At 40.1% G+C, this 19,163-nt stretch overlaps 1 protein-coding gene across 1 annotated transcript in view; it reads right to left on the minus strand.

The window, feature by feature from the left end:
- The window catches only part of STARD9 (StAR related lipid transfer domain containing 9), a gene marked incomplete at both ends in the record, with an annotated part of 116,016 nt that overhangs the window by 946 nt on the left and 95,907 nt on the right, over positions 1–19,163 (minus strand). Inside the window, 10 exons of the mRNA XM_082001085.1 lie at positions 223–381; positions 783–862; positions 1,259–1,464; positions 1,557–1,621; positions 2,248–2,393; positions 3,007–3,112; positions 3,715–3,861; positions 5,163–5,346; positions 6,138–6,335; positions 7,155–18,395. Coding sequence (XP_081857211.1) covers positions 223–381; positions 783–862; positions 1,259–1,464; positions 1,557–1,621; positions 2,248–2,393; positions 3,007–3,112; positions 3,715–3,861; positions 5,163–5,346; positions 6,138–6,335; positions 7,155–18,395 — 12,532 coding nt within the window. The remainder of the gene's footprint in view (positions 1–222; positions 382–782; positions 863–1,258; positions 1,465–1,556; positions 1,622–2,247; positions 2,394–3,006; positions 3,113–3,714; positions 3,862–5,162; positions 5,347–6,137; positions 6,336–7,154; positions 18,396–19,163) is intronic.

Genomic DNA, 19,163 nt, shown 5'->3' on the forward strand with positions numbered 1-19,163 from the left:
AAAACTTGGGATCATGTGCTTAAGCACAAGCCTAGAAAGATTCTCTCTGCATTACCATACATCATGCTAGGTAACAGTGTGAAGTGCTGACTTTTATGGTCATTCCGTAAACTTCATGGCGCACAGCATAAGGATTATAGGTTTTGCTGGTTACCAGCTCTTAAGTGTTCTGATAGGTAACAGCTTTTGGCATTCACTATTGGCCAGACAGCAACATCTTACCTGTGCCATGTAAATAACTCTGGTGATCTCTCTTCCATTTACTACATCAGGTTCCAGTATCCAAGCACTGGGCAAAATCTCCCCTCTCACCACTTCTTTACAAGGGTGAGGCATGGACGCATCATAGACAGACTGAACAGCCAGGACAGACAAGTTCTCCTGCATGTGACAAAGTGTAAAGATGACAATTTGAAAAATTTTTTATGCATACAATCATGTTTTCTTTGTTTGCCTTGAGACATATATTACTTACTTAAAAGAGGTATTTAAATAAGAAATAACATGTCTCATGTTATTTATTAAGTATTTTTTTGTCATAATCCCACACATTTGTAAGCAGGATATACAGTATAACACTTGTGTTACTGCCTAATGGGTCTTGGCTGATGCTTGTCATGCACAAGAGGGTTTTTATACATAATTGTCTCACATCAGCCTGGCCTATCTTCCTCTTACACTGTTGCTTCTGGAAATACAAGCATGGACTTTCCTTCCTTCTCTCCTTTGTCCTTGAACCAATTACTCACTCCTCTATGCTGCAGAGGGAACATTCACTTTACCTCTTCAGCTTCTACAGTAATGCAGCAGAAATCCCGGGGTTGCTTTAGGTAACACAGGGAGGTATCGGTCACTAAATATACTGTGAAAAAAAACACCCAAAAACAAAAAAAGGGGAATTAGACTTTGACAGTGGTAACTTATCACAACTTTCCCCCACTCCTTAAATGCACGTGCCTATCTTAGTTTGACTTGTTGTTGCCTAAGTTAATATGCTATAACGTGTCATTAAGATGCTTTTTCAAGCCACTTTAACAATATTTGGACTAACAGGTTTCTCCAGCTGTGATTCTGCAGTGATGTGTGTTTAATATTATCCTTACTTCGCAAAATTGAAGTTCCCATATTAAATAATGACATTGTTTATTCAAGCCTGAAGAAGTGAAGAAAGATGCCTCCAACTTTCTTCCTGGCTGATAATCTGGGCTGAGAAAGTACACAATGATACTGGTAGCCAGTTATCTGCGTTGATACTCACCCAGCTGAATATGGCTGGTTACCTTCTTGTGTATTCGAGCTGTGTTGATAGTTCTGTCGTACAGATGCCTTTTGCCAGGATCTCGCACTAGTCCCCACACAGAGGGAAGAGGTCTTTCTATCACCCCTGCTCCCAGAAACCCATGCCTTGTTGCTGAAGGGAAGACTTTGTAGTAAACCAGGACCTCTTTTTCTGTACATTGATATCTGTCAAAGACAAATGAAAGGTATTTGCACAAAAGAATGAGGGCGAAATACATAAAAAGGCCTCCCATTACAAAGACCTGCCATAAACTTACTTCCAACCAGCTGCTGCTTGGCATGTGTAGAGATTCCTGAGGTTATGAGAGCATGCTGCCATTACCTTGGAAAACAATGACAAACATAAAGGTAGGACAAAGTTGTATGAACTATAAAGTGCGTTCAGCTCTTGCAAGCTGCTGCACTATCTTCCACTCAAACTACCAAGTTGGTTTTACCACAAATAGTTTTACAGTGCTAGTAATCCTTAGGGCGTATGAACAGCCAGACTGACTTGCCTGTCATACTCTCTGCTGGAGGAGGATATGTAGATATTAGCCTAAGCTATTGTGAGAAAATGGGAGGTGGGGGGAGCATGTATCTCCAAATGATGGTGAAGTGATTCTACCCGATCTGAAATACGAAGTTTGAATGCTTTCCTTCTAACTACACAGTCACATCTTGCCATGCGCAGATAGGTAAAACCTGCACTGCAGGAATTCTTGGACGCTAGAGGAGTTCAGCAGCTTCACTCAAACATTTCTGCTAATGCAAAACAGTCTCTTCTGAACTGCACTGCTGCAGCCTGGCTCACTTTCCCTTGCCATTTAAAATTGCTCAGCGTGTCCCTCTGTAACCGACAAATAAGTCACTGCTGGCAGAGTAAAACAGCAAGGCTTGTCCCACCTGTTTTTGCTGCAACTTCCAGTAGGAAGTATATCTATAACAAAACTCTGCTTGTTTACTTACCTCAGTGGTAGCGTTAGCCAAGATATGTTTGGATAAATCCTGGTATCCTTTTGTTGAAGAGGAGCTGACTGAAATAGTTAATCCATGAGTGAACCTACAGCTGATGCTGCTAGAAGGAAGGGGTGGCTGATGAATTCTGCTGGCCTCTGTAGAAAACAAGCAAGCCATAGGGGAATTTAAAAAAAAAAGAAAAGGAAAGCCACCATTATTCTGCAGTTGTAGGGACTTAAACCTTCCACTGGAGCATGCAATCCACCTGATCCTGATGAAGGACTGGTAACATCCCGTGTCTAGACAATCTGTGTACTGGTAATTGTACTGCAGTTACATTTTACATTACTCAAGTTTAACGGTTATTGCCACATATAAGCTAATAAAATAATCTAAAGAAGAATAGGCAGCATCAGTCTTGGGGATAAAAACAAGAACTTGCATGGACAATACTATACTCGGTGCAGCTTTAGCCCCATGCTGCTTCGGTTCATTCAAAGCATGATCCTTGTATCCTCTCAGAACACTGTACTTCGATGTTACCACATCAAAAGAGCAACTTCTGAGGGACCAAATCACCATCTACTTTTTCAAGAAATTCTAAGCAAGCTCTGGCTACTGGTTGACAGTATTTTTTCTGAACTCATTTAATGGTAAGGGCATCCTGAGAATACCTAGAATCAAGTTAGCTTTTGATTTGCATAAATGACAAATCTCATTAGGCTTTGGGGTACGAGTCAAGCATAAGCAGATGTGTATATTACTTACCAAATGTTGTATCCTTCTGTAGTTGCTCTAACACATAAAGCTGACTATTTCTAACAGCTGAACGACCTCGTGTATCTCTTGAAAGCAAAGCATTTCCAGAAGAAACCTAATTTAAGAAAGCAGAAGTGGGGGCTTTTGTTAAGTTACATAGCAAGTGGAGTATTTGTAGCAAATCTGCCTCACAAGGTTGGAAACTTCTCTTTATCATAAGGTAACTCCTTTGCCTTTCCCCTGGTTCTAAAATGATACCTTGACTCAGGAAATTTAGCAAACCAAGTGTGAGGCGCATACTCCAAAAAGTAAATTCAAGAAAGTTCATATTCACACACACAAACTCTTAGGTCAATGTATGCATCACTGAGGGAGGGGCCCTGAGAATATCAGATTCTGGTTTATCACAAGAAAAGGCTTGTTTCTAAAACATTTGACAGATAGTGGTGTTACTGACAACAGTAACACTCTGGCTTTTATCTATGAGTTTAAAAAAAACAGCCTCAAAAAAATAAGTGTCACTGTCCTTTGCAATTACACGGTAATGCTCCCTCCACCCCATGTCACCCCTCTGTGTACTAGTGACACAAACTTGTCCCGCTTGATAGCTGTGACAAAATACGAGCCATCTCAAAACCGGTTTCTGTTCCTACATTGCCCCTCTCTCATTGTTGAAGCATGAGGAGACATCAGTCTCACAGGCCAGTTGTTTCTCACCTGTCCTTCCTGGCTGCTGAGGTTACTTGCAGTATACGTAGCAGTATTGCTGCTATTGTAACCAGATGTGGGGCCGGAGGAGAGGCTGAGGCTGGAGTCTGTACATAAAGTGCTTGTACTTGCAAGAGTCTTCAGCCGTGCTTCTTCCTGTAATAGGATCACAGCATTACAAACCAAAAGCCACACAAGACTTAACCTTGGACAACAGCTAGTCAAATCAATAGCAGCACTGAAAGGTGAAAGAGGAATAATCTACAGTCCAATTTCTTTCAAGGAATGTTGACAGGACAAAAGCTGTTGCCTTACAGAAAGTATTAAATAAGCAGGCGTGTTTGAAGGACTAAGATTGTATAAGCCATAGAGTGAATTGCCCTGTAACATCCAGCAGAGCGGGAAAATGCAGCTTCTGCTGTTGTTACTCTTCAGAAACAGGAGTCCAGCCTATCAAACCAGTGCTAGGGTGTTTTTACAGGAAAAGAAGCTCTGAAAGAGAGAGATGTCTTTTCAGTCCTATGTGTTGTTCTTTGCCTATTTCTCTGATTTAACTTGCTGGTCAAATGTAGTTGTTAAAGACTGAAGATTTTACTTTAACCAATGCAACTACTTAATGCCAGCCCAAAAGATGAAGAAAAAATTACATAAGAAAATACTGTGAACTTCAAGATTGATTATACTTTCAAGGGCAGTTTTAAGTTTGGTTTTCCAACTTGGGTGAAGTTACGTCTACATTTCACAAGAAAAATATGGCAGCAGATGTGGTAAGATCCAGCGGAGGTGCCTGAATTCGAGGTGCCTTAAAGGGTGCAGAGAGGTGAAATGAGCATCCACCTAATTTCACACCACATACACACACAGGAGGAGAAGAGGCCTGCAGCTACAGCTGAGGCTGTGTTGTCAAGCAGTGACAAATATTACAGCATAAAAGTATAGTCAGAAACTGGGCAGAACAGACACACCCTAACGAGAAAATATGGTATGGTCCTGACATCCTGCAGAAAATTTCACACAGACAGTGCCAAAGAAAAAACAGAAGTACAAGACAAACACGCACAAGAGAGGACAGTCGAAAAACAGAAATGGAAAAAAGAAAAGAATAAAGGCCTTTGTGTTAAGGACATACTACAATAAACTCAGTTTACCTTAGCAAAACTATTCCATAGACTGGGCAGATGCACAGCAGGATGGCTGTGTAAACTCAATCCAACGCGAAAAGATTAGGAGTTCCTTGTACATAAAATGTGGCTTCAGGGAGATGTAGTTCAGAAGCATGAACAGTGTTAACAGTTCAGTATTAGTGAGATTTTTTTAGGCACAAATTTGCATCTAATTCTTTGGTTTTTTCTACGCTGATGTGTATTAAACAGGAGAATTACTGAGCCATGGAAAGGTTTCTTCAAAAAAATGCATTGACGTGAATAATGCAGAATCGTTTCCCCTGTAATGCTCACCTTCTGTAACTGGGAAAATATTTGCTCCCGTATACGCCTTTTTTCTTGCTCAGCTCTCTCCCTAAGTTTGTCCCTAGCTCGTGCAATTTCGGTTTTGGTTTCCTCCCGTGCCCTCTGGTAGTCTCGGAGCAACAGTTCAATGTCTGAAGGATGCTGAATGCTTCTTCTTTTTGGTTCTTGAACTCTGTAAGGATAGATAAGTGGGGAAAACCAGACATAATTACGTGAAGTTGGGTGACCTGACAAAATAACATGAGAAAAACATCTTTCAACATGGAACAGGAAAAATTCACCAGAAAAGCAATTAAAAATCACCACATTAGCCTCCAGGAAGTTGCTCTTTGCTCACTAAGGGCTGCACGGACTTTAACCTTGGAAAATGATTCAGATTGCAAGTCCAGTTTACCACTGGGATTACTCCAGCGATTGCACTGGTTTCTAAGTCAGCTCTCCATATGATCTAAGGTTACTGCTTTGGTGTATTACACGCAAAATAATTGCATTGGGAAAAGAATGGTCTCTTGACCTACCGCAAAGGAAGCGAAAGCCATTTGGGGGGTATGGTGAGGGATAAAAAAAGTCAAGTTCTAAATGGTGAAGGGTTGCAGAACTTTTTTAGTATTTAACGTGAAACTTAACTATTTCATGCGGCTTTTAAGTTAGTGAAGGAGTAAGAAGACAGACTGGTCTACAATGAGTCAAGACTGAAAACTTGGCTGTCCCCATACCCATAAAATAAATTAGACGCTTATTAGGGACTGAAATAAACTAGACGGAAGATTTTAATGAATGTTTCCTAAAATCAGGCACGTGTTTTTTCTGGAAACATTTTCTATCCCAAAGTTTAACACTTCTGCACTGAGGAGAAGAATTCTGCCACAGAAGTCTCAGATGTCAGTCAGAACCATTAATGTGCACCTATTGTGAACACTGGTAACATTCATCGTGCCAAAAGAGAGGTTTCTAATGACCTACCTGGTATTTTCCACCACATCTCTTCTCAGTTGTTGCAGATATTCTCGGCGTCTGCTGGGGAGATCTGGATCCCTCTGACTTGCATCCAGCGTCTGCAACAGACTCAAATGCTTTTGAGGACTCAGACTTCGGCTTCTTTGGTATCTTTGCAGCCTTTTTTCTCTTTCCTTCCTCAGAGTTTCAATAGTCCTCATGTGTCTGTCAGGGAAACATGATTACAGCCACAAAATGCACCCTGCAAAGTTACATTTTCTGTTTTTTTAAAACACTTAAACATCAGGTAGCTTTGTAATGTAAAATTTATAGGAATCTAATAACATATACTCCCCTTGCAAATACCCTTTTGGCCACATGCTGACATATGATACAGAAATTCTAAAACTCCACTGCTTCCATAACAGTAGGAAATGCATAAGAGGGTCTTGGTTACTGCTTGTAATGGCTGAGAGGCAAATTGAGGACAGAGACTGATGTCCTTGGTTAATCCTAAATTTTTTTAGTTACAACAGCTTCCTAAACTGAGTTCTCTAATCCAATCACAAGAATCCAGGATCTTGATTTTTGCATAATTTATTTTTCGTATTTATGGGTTTTTAAAATTTGGGTTTGCATGTTCATACAGCAACATTTATTCACAGAAGCACGAGATACTCCCATAAATAGGATGCAACAATCATTTTTACATTGCAATAAATCAATGAAATGTATTCCCGTGATCATCAGGTACACGTGATCACTCCCATAGCTGCTAGAACTTTTAAGAGTAGGGTGACACTAGATTTGAATTACACCAAATCTTATACTTTTCCCTATTTCCTTCAAGTGATCCCAAAATTTCGTTCTAAATGCACTACTTAACTGCGTATAAAATAAGCTTAATACTATACCTCTTCACATACAGTTCACTCAGTGTGACTAAGTGCTTAAGTGCTCATTACTAATTGTTGCGTATGTTGCATGAAGTGTACATGAAGTGTATTCAAAACACTTAATACAACACTACTGTAAGTAATATACCTTTCATAAAGTTGCTGCTTCACTGGAATCGCCACCAGGTCATCTGCCGTTCCGCTCTGAAGGACTCTCAGCAGGGCGTCCGTTTCCCCGATGCTGTAATTGAGCTTTGCTTCCGTCAGTTCCACAGTGAGGGGATGCTGATGCAGATCCAGGTGAATGCCGGACATAATCTGAGCGCGCTCCCTCTGAAGGCTCTCGATCTCTCTGCTCCTGCTGTCACAGAGCTGGGATTTCTTTTCCATTTCTGTTGCTCGTGTGCTTCTAGGTTTCTTTTCTGCCTGACTTCGTAAATCGGTCACACTGCCGCTCAAGCTGAGTAATGAAGGAGGAGGGCTGCCCGTAACACCACACCAGTTGCTAAATTTATTGTGTATGGGTAAATCACGGAGACTGTAGCTCCGACGCCTGTAAGGCTTTGCAAAAGCAGTATTTTTGTTGAGAAGAATTTCAGTGTCACATTCACTTTCAGTGACAGAATCTATATTGTCGTCTTGGAAGGAAGTTTGCATATCACTCGCATCAGAGAGTGGGGGAGGGCAGCTGTTTTCATTTTTCCAGAACAAATTGTGAAATTGTAGAGAAGTTCCTTCTACCAGAGGTTCTGAGGACACATCAGCATTTGTCTTACTTGAGTGAGTGGCACTCATTTTTTGATTAAAAACTAAGTCAGCATTTGGCGGTGAGGAGTTATGAATCAAAGCAGTATCAGATCTACCAACATATTTTTCGTGTCCGATTCCAGCTGAAGAACCTCTTCCTCCCCTTGTGACGTACATACAGCGAAGGGAACGTGCCAACGGACTGCGGTCTGTGAGATCATCTGTTAAAACCTCCCTGTGGCCTGACACCTCTAGCATACTACTGGAGTGATACAGTCGTTTTGTGCAAATGGTAGTGTGGGCGTCAACTGTGCGTCTATGCTGTTGTTCCAAGTCTTTTGAACAATCCTGTTCTAAAAGCTCTTTGGCTGCTTTCTTATCTGAGAAACTTCCAGACCTCTTTCTTATGCCCTTGCTGTCTCTAGAAGCGCTCAATTCGCTGTCTGTTTCTGTCTGTGAAAAATTGTCCACATGAGGTTGCATGCTGGACCATGGACCTGCCCTCTGCTTCCTCTGGTTGTGAAGGGGACTTGAAGGATCACTGGAATACCCAAGAGGTTCCTTGACAGGGCAGACAGACTTGCTAAAAGAAGTCTGGCTGCTGGGACTAGCACTAAGAGTAAGAATAGGGGAAGAGGCCCTATCGACTAGCAGGGTGTTTTTATAACAAAATTTTCTTTCTGCTGGAACCTCTAGTTCATCAACACTTCTTTTATCCTGAGCATAAGATGCTGGAGATTGAAAGGTGCTATTAGTAGGGCTGCTAACTACAGTGCATGAAGAACCATCTTGCCCTGAACTCAGCAAAGATGATGTGACAGATGAAACTCTGGTACTAGCAAAAGCAACATTCTGCTGTGCGTTTAATGATGTTTTTTTGAAATCTAAGATAGGAGTGGAGGTTCTGGGCAAGAGAGGCAGACGCATAAAGGAGTCTTCCAAAATGCTGTCAAGACTGTCATAGAAGTCAGGATTGCCCAGTTTTCTCATCCCTGTTCGTTCTTGTGTTCTTTCTTCAAAAGAGGGTGTTTCCTCTTTCCTTTTGGGAATCTTACCTGCTGTATCTGCACCTATTCCTTTCCAATCAATGTTTACTGCTGGAGCTGCCCTCAATTCGTTTTCCATTTTTGCCTCCACTTGTTTTTCTTCATGCTTGCTTTGAGGTTCTTCCAAAATCTCAGTTTGAGTGCCTACATCTGCCGTAGTCTGAGTGCAGCTATCTGACCTAGCAGCCTTTACAGCCTTTTCAGTTCCTCTTTGGTTGATTTTGGCATTCTGCTCATTATCTATAATACTCTGTTGGGAGAGGTTTCCTAACAGCTCAGAAGTGTTCTGAAGAAGTTGTGACAGATGCATGGACAGGTTCTGCATGCTTGTCCAAGAGGAAGGTTGATGAAATAAATCTCTGTTTGTTTCCTGCTTTCTTGCAGAAACATCCGTATAGCTTCTCTGATGTCTTCTCTGCCTTTTATACCTTCCTGTAGTTGCTGTTTGTGTTCCCTGCTCACATGTAATCCCTGGTAGTTTTTTGGAAGACTTTTCAGACTCAGAAGGATATAATAATACAATTTCATCAACTTGCATTGAAGAGTTACCAGGTTGTGCAGCAGGATTCTCAAATTCAGGAGTGTTATTTTCTGGATTAGTTTCCAATGTTTCACTGGATATGTTGCTATACTGCTTGGTACTGTCACTTGAGTATGCAGATTGAAAATCTTGTCTGACATTGTCCCATCCTTGAGGACCTTCAATGCTGCTTAAAGTGCTTGATAAAACTTTTGCTGTAGCATACGAACTGAGATGAGAATGAAAAGGAGAATTTTGTGCATTCAGTCCATTGTCCACACTGGAACATCTCATAACTTTATGATTTTCTAGGTTTAAAGGAATTTGATTGCAAGAGACATCACTTGCACTTCCAAAAACATACTGTTTCCAGCCAATCTTGCACGATCCATCTTGTTGCCATGGATGAATATATGGGTTGATATCACTTGAACTAAAATGCATTGAATCTTTATTGTCTTGCAAAAATAAATCTGTTTCTGGCTGGTATCCAGCTTCTTCAACTTTCCCTTCACTACACTGAGCTACAGAACTACTCTTTGAATGGATATTTGCTGCTGCACCCACAGAACTGTGTGCTGTGTGCAGTAAGGGTGATGGAGAATGAGTAGTACAGACTTTTAAAGACTGGCTGCTTTGGGTTCTTGCTGCAAAATTTTGTAAATTTTTTGGATCACAGTTTGCAAGCTGCTTAGTTTGTGCCATTCTTTGCTCAAATATGGGGTTAGATTTAACCTGCAGAAAGTTCTTTGATTCCTGCTTTGAAAATCTTTCAATTCCATGAAGATCATCGTCAGTTGGTGATGGAGGCTCTACACTCATATTTAAATCCTGTAGCGATTTAGATGCAGAATATAACAAAGGATCTACCTTAGGTGAAGCTTCTGAAGTATATTCTAGATCAGAGAACACAGCAATAGCCGGGGCTGATAGTCTGTGACTTTGTAAATAAGGTCTCTGTTCACTTTGTTTACAGCTTTTTGTATTCCGTGTAGTAGAATATGATCTTTTGCTCCTGAATTGCACTAATTTGGATTCTTGAGGAGGCAAATCACGATTTTCTGGTAAAAACTTTATGGAGGTACCTTCATTATTCATTACAGAAAACTTTAGTCCTTCTGATTTCAGAGTCTTACTCCTCATTACAGCATCTCCCGTTGTTGAACAATTGTCTGCATCAGCATCAGGGCTATCAACACTTGAACCTGTATTATCTTTGCAAATTAAAATCTCTTTTCTACCATCTGTATTTGTTCTATCTGGCACCTGTTCACCTGTAGGCACATACTGACAACTGTCTTGCAGATCTGCAGGTTTTTTTTCAAAACCCAAGACAGTGTGATACAGTCGTCTGGGATCAGTGTTTGTGCTGTATGCAGGATATGTTGCACTAAATGAATTGCAGGTGCGTTCAGGATCCACATTAACATCTCCTGGATACAGATTTTCCACCACTGTAACTTCTGGGCCTATTAATTCATCTGCAGAATTTGAGGATACCTTAGTTTGCTTTTCAACAGGTTCTCTACTTAATGTTTTTCTCTGCTCTGTCTTTACTGCAAAATGTTCAGCCTCAGTATTTGAATGCAGTTCTTCCTCATTTCTGTTTAGTATTTTTCTCATTTGTCCCTCTTTAACAGTGATTGCCCTTCCAGTATCCCAAAAAGGTGATGATGGTAACAAAAGAGAGTCATTACCACCTAGTACTTTCTCTATGTGTTCTGTGCAAGCTTCTAGCGGTGGAACTTTATCCCAGTGGTACTGATCAACTTTTATATCATTGTCAATTTTTTTACAATTACTTCCATATGCAGGTTCCCCATCTACAGCAGAATTTTTATATGAAGTAGAGTCTGTGTCTGATACTGGACAATGCCTGTTTTCTTTTGCAAGAGAAAGTAAAATACTTCCTGAAGCATATATCGGCTCGTCGAATACCACAGCCTTATCAGACTGAGTGTCTTGTACTTGCAAAACAGCAGATGGAGAATGTTTCAGTATACTTGTATGTGAAATATCATACATGCCAGTTTCACCATGGCCTATATCTGCATTTAAATAAGATTCTGAAAATGGTGCTAAGGGTGGGTGATTGACACTTGCAAATGCATGGGGAGAATCTCGTTCTTTTACAGAGCGCACATCTGCAGAACTGGAGGATGTTGGCTCAGTCAAAAAAGCATCTTGAAGTGAGTCCTCAAGATGACTAAATATTAGAGATTTTGAGTCACCAAGTAAACAAGAAGTGTCAAAACCACTGAAGTTCTTGGAGCTTTGAAATGGTGTATCAGTCAGAGTATCTTCTGCTAAGTAAGATGGAAGAGACTTTGATTCTTTACTGCCAGTCTGTCCTTGGCTCTGCAAAGTAAGCGAGCCCGATTCTGGTACAGTCACCCTAGAAGTGTCACTGTTGTCTTCTGGGTGCTCATGCATTTTATTTTCTTTTATGTCATTGCAATTCTGGAAAGTATCTTGAATTATCTTCCCCTTTTCATCTGTTCCCACAGTTTTTTCAGGGATTTTATTATTCTGAGCATATGTGGCCTCTGCAACTGCAGAATTATTTTTCCTTTCATCTCCTTGTTGAGAAACATCAGGAAAAGTTACAGATACACTTAAATCAGTTGATTCACTTTCAAAATATTTTGTTTCTTCAGAGAGAATAGCATTGTTTTTACCTTTGTCTCCATTGCTGGCAATCAAAACATCTGCAAATGATGCTGGATGATTCAGGAGACCAGGAGAACATTCAGAAGTGCCCGAGTTCCTATTATAATTTAGAAACTCTTTACTATAATGTGGATTTTCCCATGGAGACTTGTTCAGGCCTTCTGAAAGGGTTGAAGCATTTTCAGAAACAGTGCTGCCCGGTTGGTCTACGCAGCGCTCTTCAGAAGTCGCATGTCCCTGGTTTTCTCTGGGATCATGCTGATATCCAGCTACATCAGAAAACTCTGCATTTTCTTTTTTACTGTTTGTTGTATCATAGCTTGTGCTTAAAAAATTTTCCGCCTCACCATGCTGCGATAAAGTCCCTGAGTGAAGTACTTTCTGAGTTGTATTAATATTGTGAAACATTTTTGGAGAAGAGATTTCTAGTAAAGAATGCATTCCCCCACCGTCTATACCTTCCATCACTTCTTTCTCTGGAGAAGAAAGCAGATTCGAATTATCCAAGAGCAGTGGATCAGGCACAATGGTACCCTTTTCCTCTTGAGCTGTATCTTCTATGGAATTAAGGCAGTCTTTTGATAGTTTATTAACCATTAAATCCACACTGTGTTCTTCATAAGCATCGTTAACATCCTGAATTATATCTTCAGAAGAATCTAATTTTTCCAAGGAAAATGAGTTTCCTTCGGCCCCTTGCTGAAGTGCAACAGTTTCAGACTCAGGACCATCTGCACTGTAGGGAGTGGAAGAGCTGCTCTGCTCAGCAGGTTGCCCAGATATGGCACAATCGGGTGCATTGTTAAATGCAAAGCATTCTTTCTCCTGCCTGACCTGTGTGATCCTGGTTTGCAGAAAAGTTACATTCTCACTTTGCGTTTTAGCAGAAAGATATTTGTCGTCTTCCGTTTTGTTGACTGTAACAGGCGTACCACCACAGGCCTCACTCTCCATCAATGTTTCATAGTAAGGCAGAATTGCTCCAGCTCCAGCACTGCTGTTGCGTGGCTTCGTATGTCCTTTCAGTGCAGTGGGAACATCTTGAACAAGATGGGAATCATCACGTACTCCAAGATATAAAAGATGATTTGCAGACTCCCCATGCCAGTCTGCACATGAACCCTCTTGGCTTTTTTCAGTAAGCTTCAGTGTTGCTGGTGGATTTGGTTGTTTGCTGATATCTTCATTATTTCTAGAAAAGCTGGTAGACACCCACTGGCTTTCTCTTAAGATTTCATTAAATCTTTTGTCATCACGTGCCATTTGGCAACTGTCTCTGTTTTCAGGGAATACTTCGTTCAGATTTTGTAAAATGGTCAGTTCTACCTCCTCTGTGTTTTCTACAAACATCTGCTTTTCTTTGTCTGTTTTGGCCATTTGTTCTAGATCCATCAAATGCACTTTCTCCTCCTCAACTCTGGATCCTACTGGTTCCAATTCACAAATATCAGCTCTTTTTCTAGCAATACTTACATTCAAGTTTTCTGAAGTGCTATGCTCAGGATATTGCGTAGAGCAACTCATATATGTACGGCTGTCCTCTTTAATGTGGAGACTTTTAAATTCTTGTTCAATTCTATATTGGTCAATACCAATACCATCATCAACTGAATATTCACATACATCGATATCTTTCATGACTGCATTTCTTATAACAGAATCCACTGAGCCACCATCTTCACTCATTTCAGTAGGATCATAGTATGTTGAATCATCTTCTAACAGTATATTGGGTTCTAGTCCCGAAGCTGTCAGGTATCTTTCAGGGATCTTAAATTGATTTAAAATTTCCTCTTTGTCATGTCTGTCACAATACTTCTGATGCAGAGCTGGAGACTCTTCAGTAAATGAAACATTTTCATCTCTGTGTATGACTTCCTGCCTCGTAATAATCAGTCCCTCAGTATTTGTCATGATAATTTGTTCTTCACTCCCAGTTACTTTACATTCGTTAACCTTGTCTTCCTGGGGCAAACAGTTTGGTACACAACGTTCAGTTAAATTGCTAGAATTTACTTGTCCTTCATTTTCAAGTTTTGCTAAAATATTACCTTGCCTACCCGTGATTAGTACCGTTGCAGCTACATCCTCTGTATCAAACACATTTTCCATTATTCCGTTCCTCTGTAAAAGCCCCTCATCACAAGCATCAAGGAAGCCTGAAGCATTCTGAGTAAAATCTGTTGTGTGGGAACACACAGCTGAAGGAGTGTTTTGGGGAGCAACAGAAAGCTCTGGTGAATAAATATCTATTTCTATTTTCTCACATTTTTCTTTTTGGCAAAAGCTGCTTGTTTCAAGTTGGCTGCCAGAACGCACAAGTGCTTTTGATTCCCGAGTGCATTCTACCCTGGTGCCAGCTACCTGCGGTTCTTCTTTCTCTACCTCTTCGTGTGTCTGGCACAGATTTGTATAAAACTCACACTGAACTTCAAAAGATAGAATATCAATAGGTTTCTTTGGATTCTGAGATAGACTAATGCCTTTAAAATCCTCTCCACTCCTGTCTTCAGTTACACTTTGGACTTTGGCTACTGGGTAGTCAGGTAAACTTTCAATCTGTCTGGATTTAATTTCCAATGCATTTTTTTCTAAGTTGATCACACTATTGATGAATTTTGTTATTTCCTCATCAGCATTTGCTTTTGTATTCTGATAAGGAACCGGAATTTCTTCTGGATCAGTTTCTGGATTTCTTAAAAAATGAGATTCATTATTTATATATGGATTCTCCTCTTGAGAAACAGTAGCTGCTGTATTTGTGTTGTATTCGAATACTCCTCCCGACTTTGAGTTTACATCATCTTCAACAAGCAAGATATCCTCTGGGCAATCACTTTCAAAAAAGGATTCTCTCTCTTCTCTTGGTTCAACTAAAGATTCGTTTTGTTTTTCTGTTTCCAAGAGAATGGTTGCATCAAATTCCATAGAAATGTCGGTCGTCTTATGTACATTGTTTTTCTGCCCCGTTGATTTTGAAGAGCATGTTGTGCAAAGGCTGCCGGAATGTACATCAGAACAACCTTCTGTGGCACTGACTTCCACAGTAAGATTAGATGCAACATCACAATCTGCTTTCACTTTTGTGACATGCTCCAATAGTTTATCATAATTTTCAGTCTCAGATGCACTTTGAAAAAGATTGGCTTTTGTTGAAGCTTGGTAAAATATGCTTGAATTTGATTCTGGGAGAAAATCATTTGTACTCTCACAAACAGCAGCAGGGAAGGACTCAGTGTCTTTCCCATTTACATTCACTATGAGATAACTTACTTCATTTACCACTAAGTCTTCATATTTGGATGAAAAGTCTTTCTGAACTACAGCCCGAGAATTCAAGGCATTGTGTTCTTTGCTTTTGCTGCTTTCTTCTCTTATATTATCAGTGCATAATGTAGAATTTTCTGAAATTCGTTGGGATAAGCAACTTTCCTGACTGTCTGCTAGAGCACATTCATGGAAATAATTTTTTGAAACAGGTTTGCTTTTGAATTCATAATGATTCAATGAAGACAAGTCTTCATCCTTTGGTTTGTATTCTTCGTTATCTCTGAATGAAGGTACCTCTGGCGCAACCTCTGCCAAGCTATCTGTGCTTGTTTCCATACAGATAATCTCCTTTTGAGACATCTCTATTGGTGTTGCAGATTGGTCGTAACTTGCACTGTGAGCAACAACTAAAGAGTTACATTGATATGTTGTCTTCTGTGAGGAAAAGTCTGTCTCTGTTGTTACCTCTTCTGCAGATACTTGTCCATAATCCATTTCTTGCATTGTTTCCAAATTACTCTCCCCAGATCTCAGGAGACCTACCGTAACAGCTGATTCTGCTCCTTGTCCAGCCAATGTCTGAAGCTCGTAACTTCTTACTAGAGAGCAGTTCTTATTTGTTAAGTCACTGAGAAAGAAACCTTCATCACAACACGATGGTATTTCCTTTCTTGGAAAAATCTGTGCATGGTTTCCAAATTCGACTTGTTTTACTGCAGTTGTCTGTGGTGAGGCCGTATTATGAGCAAGTCCTGTAGAAGATTCAGCAGCAGGTGCACTAATAGGTGCACTTCTGCTGCCTGAATCTCTTATACTTGATTTTGTGATAAAGTTATTGCAGTCATCATCTAGGTCATCTTTTTCAAAAGTTCTGAAAAAATTATCTTCTAAACCTGCATCTACACAGCCATTTCTCTGCTCCAAAATGTGCACAGGCAACACAGAACTAAAAGGTGGTGTTTTCAGATTGTGATCTTTTGGCAGCTCTGGATGAGTTGTGGGGAGATAAACCTCCTCTTTCCTAGACACCAGTGACAAGCATTCCACAGTGGAGGCACTTTCCGAACAGCTGAATGTTTGTGCGCATTCAGTGGTAGACCTATAAGTAGATAATTCGTTTGGTTGTTCTTGTTCAGGATGATTTGACTTCGAATGGTCATAATAATCATGGTTTGCTGAAATAGGAACAAAAGAGGAGCTTGGTTCTACTGAGCTAACAAATGAGGTCATTACATCTTGAGATTCCAAGGAAGAATTTTCATTACAGTTTGTCCATCCCTTAAGAATCTTATTTAATGACCCACTCTCAGAAGCTCTGCTTGTAGTTGTTGTTTCAGGTAAAGGTAATTCTGATATGTCAGAGGAGAAAACTGTGTTTATTTCATTTATACGATGTGATAAACGAGTAATGCTGTGTATCTGCTTAGAGCCAGAAACAAAAGAAACTTCAGCAGCTGACTGCTTTAGATCATCTTTCTTCAGCCAAAGCTCTGGTTTGCTCAAAGAGCACAGATGAACTTCTTGAAATTCTAAATTTTCATGGGAAGAAGGTGCTGTTATTCTGGGGCTGCTGGTATCAACCTTTGAGTCACAGGAGGACCAAGCATCAGTAGCAAGCAAAGGATTTCCACTTGTATAATACAGCTTTCTACCAAGAGACCTTTCTTGTTCTACAAAAGAGACTTTTGTCCCCTTCAGCAACTGCTTGCAAGCATTACTGGAATCAGGCTGTGGTTTAGTGTCCAAATAAAAGGAACTGCTCAGATTCAGATCATAATTTGTTCCTTCTGTATTTCTGTCGCAGGTCTTGGATTCATGGTCTTCCTCTGTCTGTATCGTTGGTGATCTAGGAGTTTGTAACTTCCAAAAAATCTCTGCTGGCACTTCATCAGATGAATCAGATTTGGATTCTTCTACTGGATCTTCTGCTGGCATCTCTTCTCCATCAGCTAAGCTGTCCAGAGAAAAGCTTCGTTCAGGCTTTCCCAGTCTCCTATGAGATGTGTATGATGTCACCAAAGATGAAACATGGTAATCAGTTCTGCTTTTGTAAAGCTTAGCTGTGTCATGGTGAGCCTTTGACTTGCGAAATCGGCTTCTATTTTGCTTTTTGGCTTTATTTTCCTTTTCTACCAGAGAGTCTTGTGACATTTGACTGTCATCGCTCTCAGAATCTTCTGGGTTGGCAAGACATTTATTTCTGTCAAAATCTTCTTGTTTCAGTTTCTCTGTGAAAGCTTTTGCATAAGCGCAGGAGAGAGAATCTACAGAATAGGAACTGTCTGTATCAGAAATCTCATTTTCATCATCCTCTTGCCAGTTCCCCAGTACATCCATGGCTGTTTTGGACATTCCAGAACTTAGCATCTCAGCACTGTGCCACTTTTTTTCAACGTAAGAGAGTGGTGGCTGTGTACTCACTTTTGTGAGATTTCCAACTGATGTTGCCACCATCAGAAATTCTTGCTGTTCCGCTGATGATTTCTCATGAGTTGGCAAGGCTGAGTCTGGCACGGTCTTCCAATTCTTGGCTGTTTGGTTTAGATGTGCTGATGGTGGGTTTCCATACACTGTTTTCTTAATTTCTTTTGGAAAGTTTTCTGGAGACCTGTGGCCTTTTCTATTGATATCCATTCTAGTCTTTTTATTGCATACCTGAGCTCTATTTTGTTCTAGATTGCTACTTGCAGGCTGACTTAAATCTCCTAGCACCTTTGCTTTTGTCATTCTTGTCCCTGTAATAAATGTTTCAGGCTCATCTTTCATCTTAAAAAGATCAGGAGAGGAGCCTTTAGAGGTCTGTTTTTGAGATCCAGCTAGTCCTGGGCTGTGATCCAACTTTTCAATTTTTTGATCATTTTTATTCATATAAGCCATGATAGCTGAATCATTAGAGTATTTTTCTGCTCCTTTTTTATTTCCAAATGAAGATGTGTTTTGTTTCTCAGTTAGCTGCCTCTGGACTGAAAAGGAGATCCCTTTTTCATCATTAAGGTCATCACTCCCAGAAATGTCTTTAACTTTTCTGTACAGATATTCTACAGATGACAACCTCCCTGTTTTACTGCCTTCACAGCATTGATCAATATTTGGTGAGGTAGATAACTTTGAGAAAGTCTCCCTCTTCAACAAACAGCTGTGGAAATAAAGATAAAATAAAGCCCAATCCTTGCTTGAATAATGTACTTAACAACGCTTCCACTTCAATAACGTCTTGTAGTTAAGAGTAATAACACATGAAGCAACAATCTTAATGCCTTTCAAAAGCAAATTCTTGCACAGAATAATAAAAAAAATAAATTCTGTCAGTAACCATACAGTCCAGTAGACATCCTGAAATATGTTCTGCAACACAAAGGAATTGCCCAATGCTATGTGGTATAGCTTGTTATTTACTCTCTGTAGGCTTAAGTAGCTGCAAACATTAGTTAAAAATAAGGGACTTAAGTCATAGAAAAAATAAAGGATCTACGTCATAGAAATCTACTTAGTAGAGTTTAGCTATTTCCTGCCTCCAGAACCATGCTGTGATAGACACCCTAGCACCCCAACATTTTAGCATTGCATAGAGATGTTTATTTAGCTTGAGAAAGGCTGGACAACTTAGAAGTCCAATCCAGAATCACTGCAATGATACAAGTATTCTGAAGGAAGAGTTTGACCCTAATCAAGATAAAATGATGCAGAAATTAGTATTTACCAAAAGTTTGAACAAGGTAAGAACAAGAGTCAAGCCAGCTCTGGAAAGCATTCACAAAGAGGTAAAAAGTGCAGAAAGGCTTGAGAGGGAGGTAAAAAACAATTAGAAAGAACATGTCAAAAGAGCTAAGCAGGGAATGCACTGTACAGATACGAGGAAAAAGGACAGCTCCAGTGTGACATACAATATAGCAAGTTCACTGAT

The sequence above is a fragment of the Phaethon aethereus genome, assembly GCF_964289735.1.
Source record: "Phaethon aethereus genome assembly, chromosome: 5".
In the NCBI taxonomy this organism is placed as follows: domain Eukaryota; kingdom Metazoa; phylum Chordata; class Aves; order Phaethontiformes; family Phaethontidae; genus Phaethon; species Phaethon aethereus.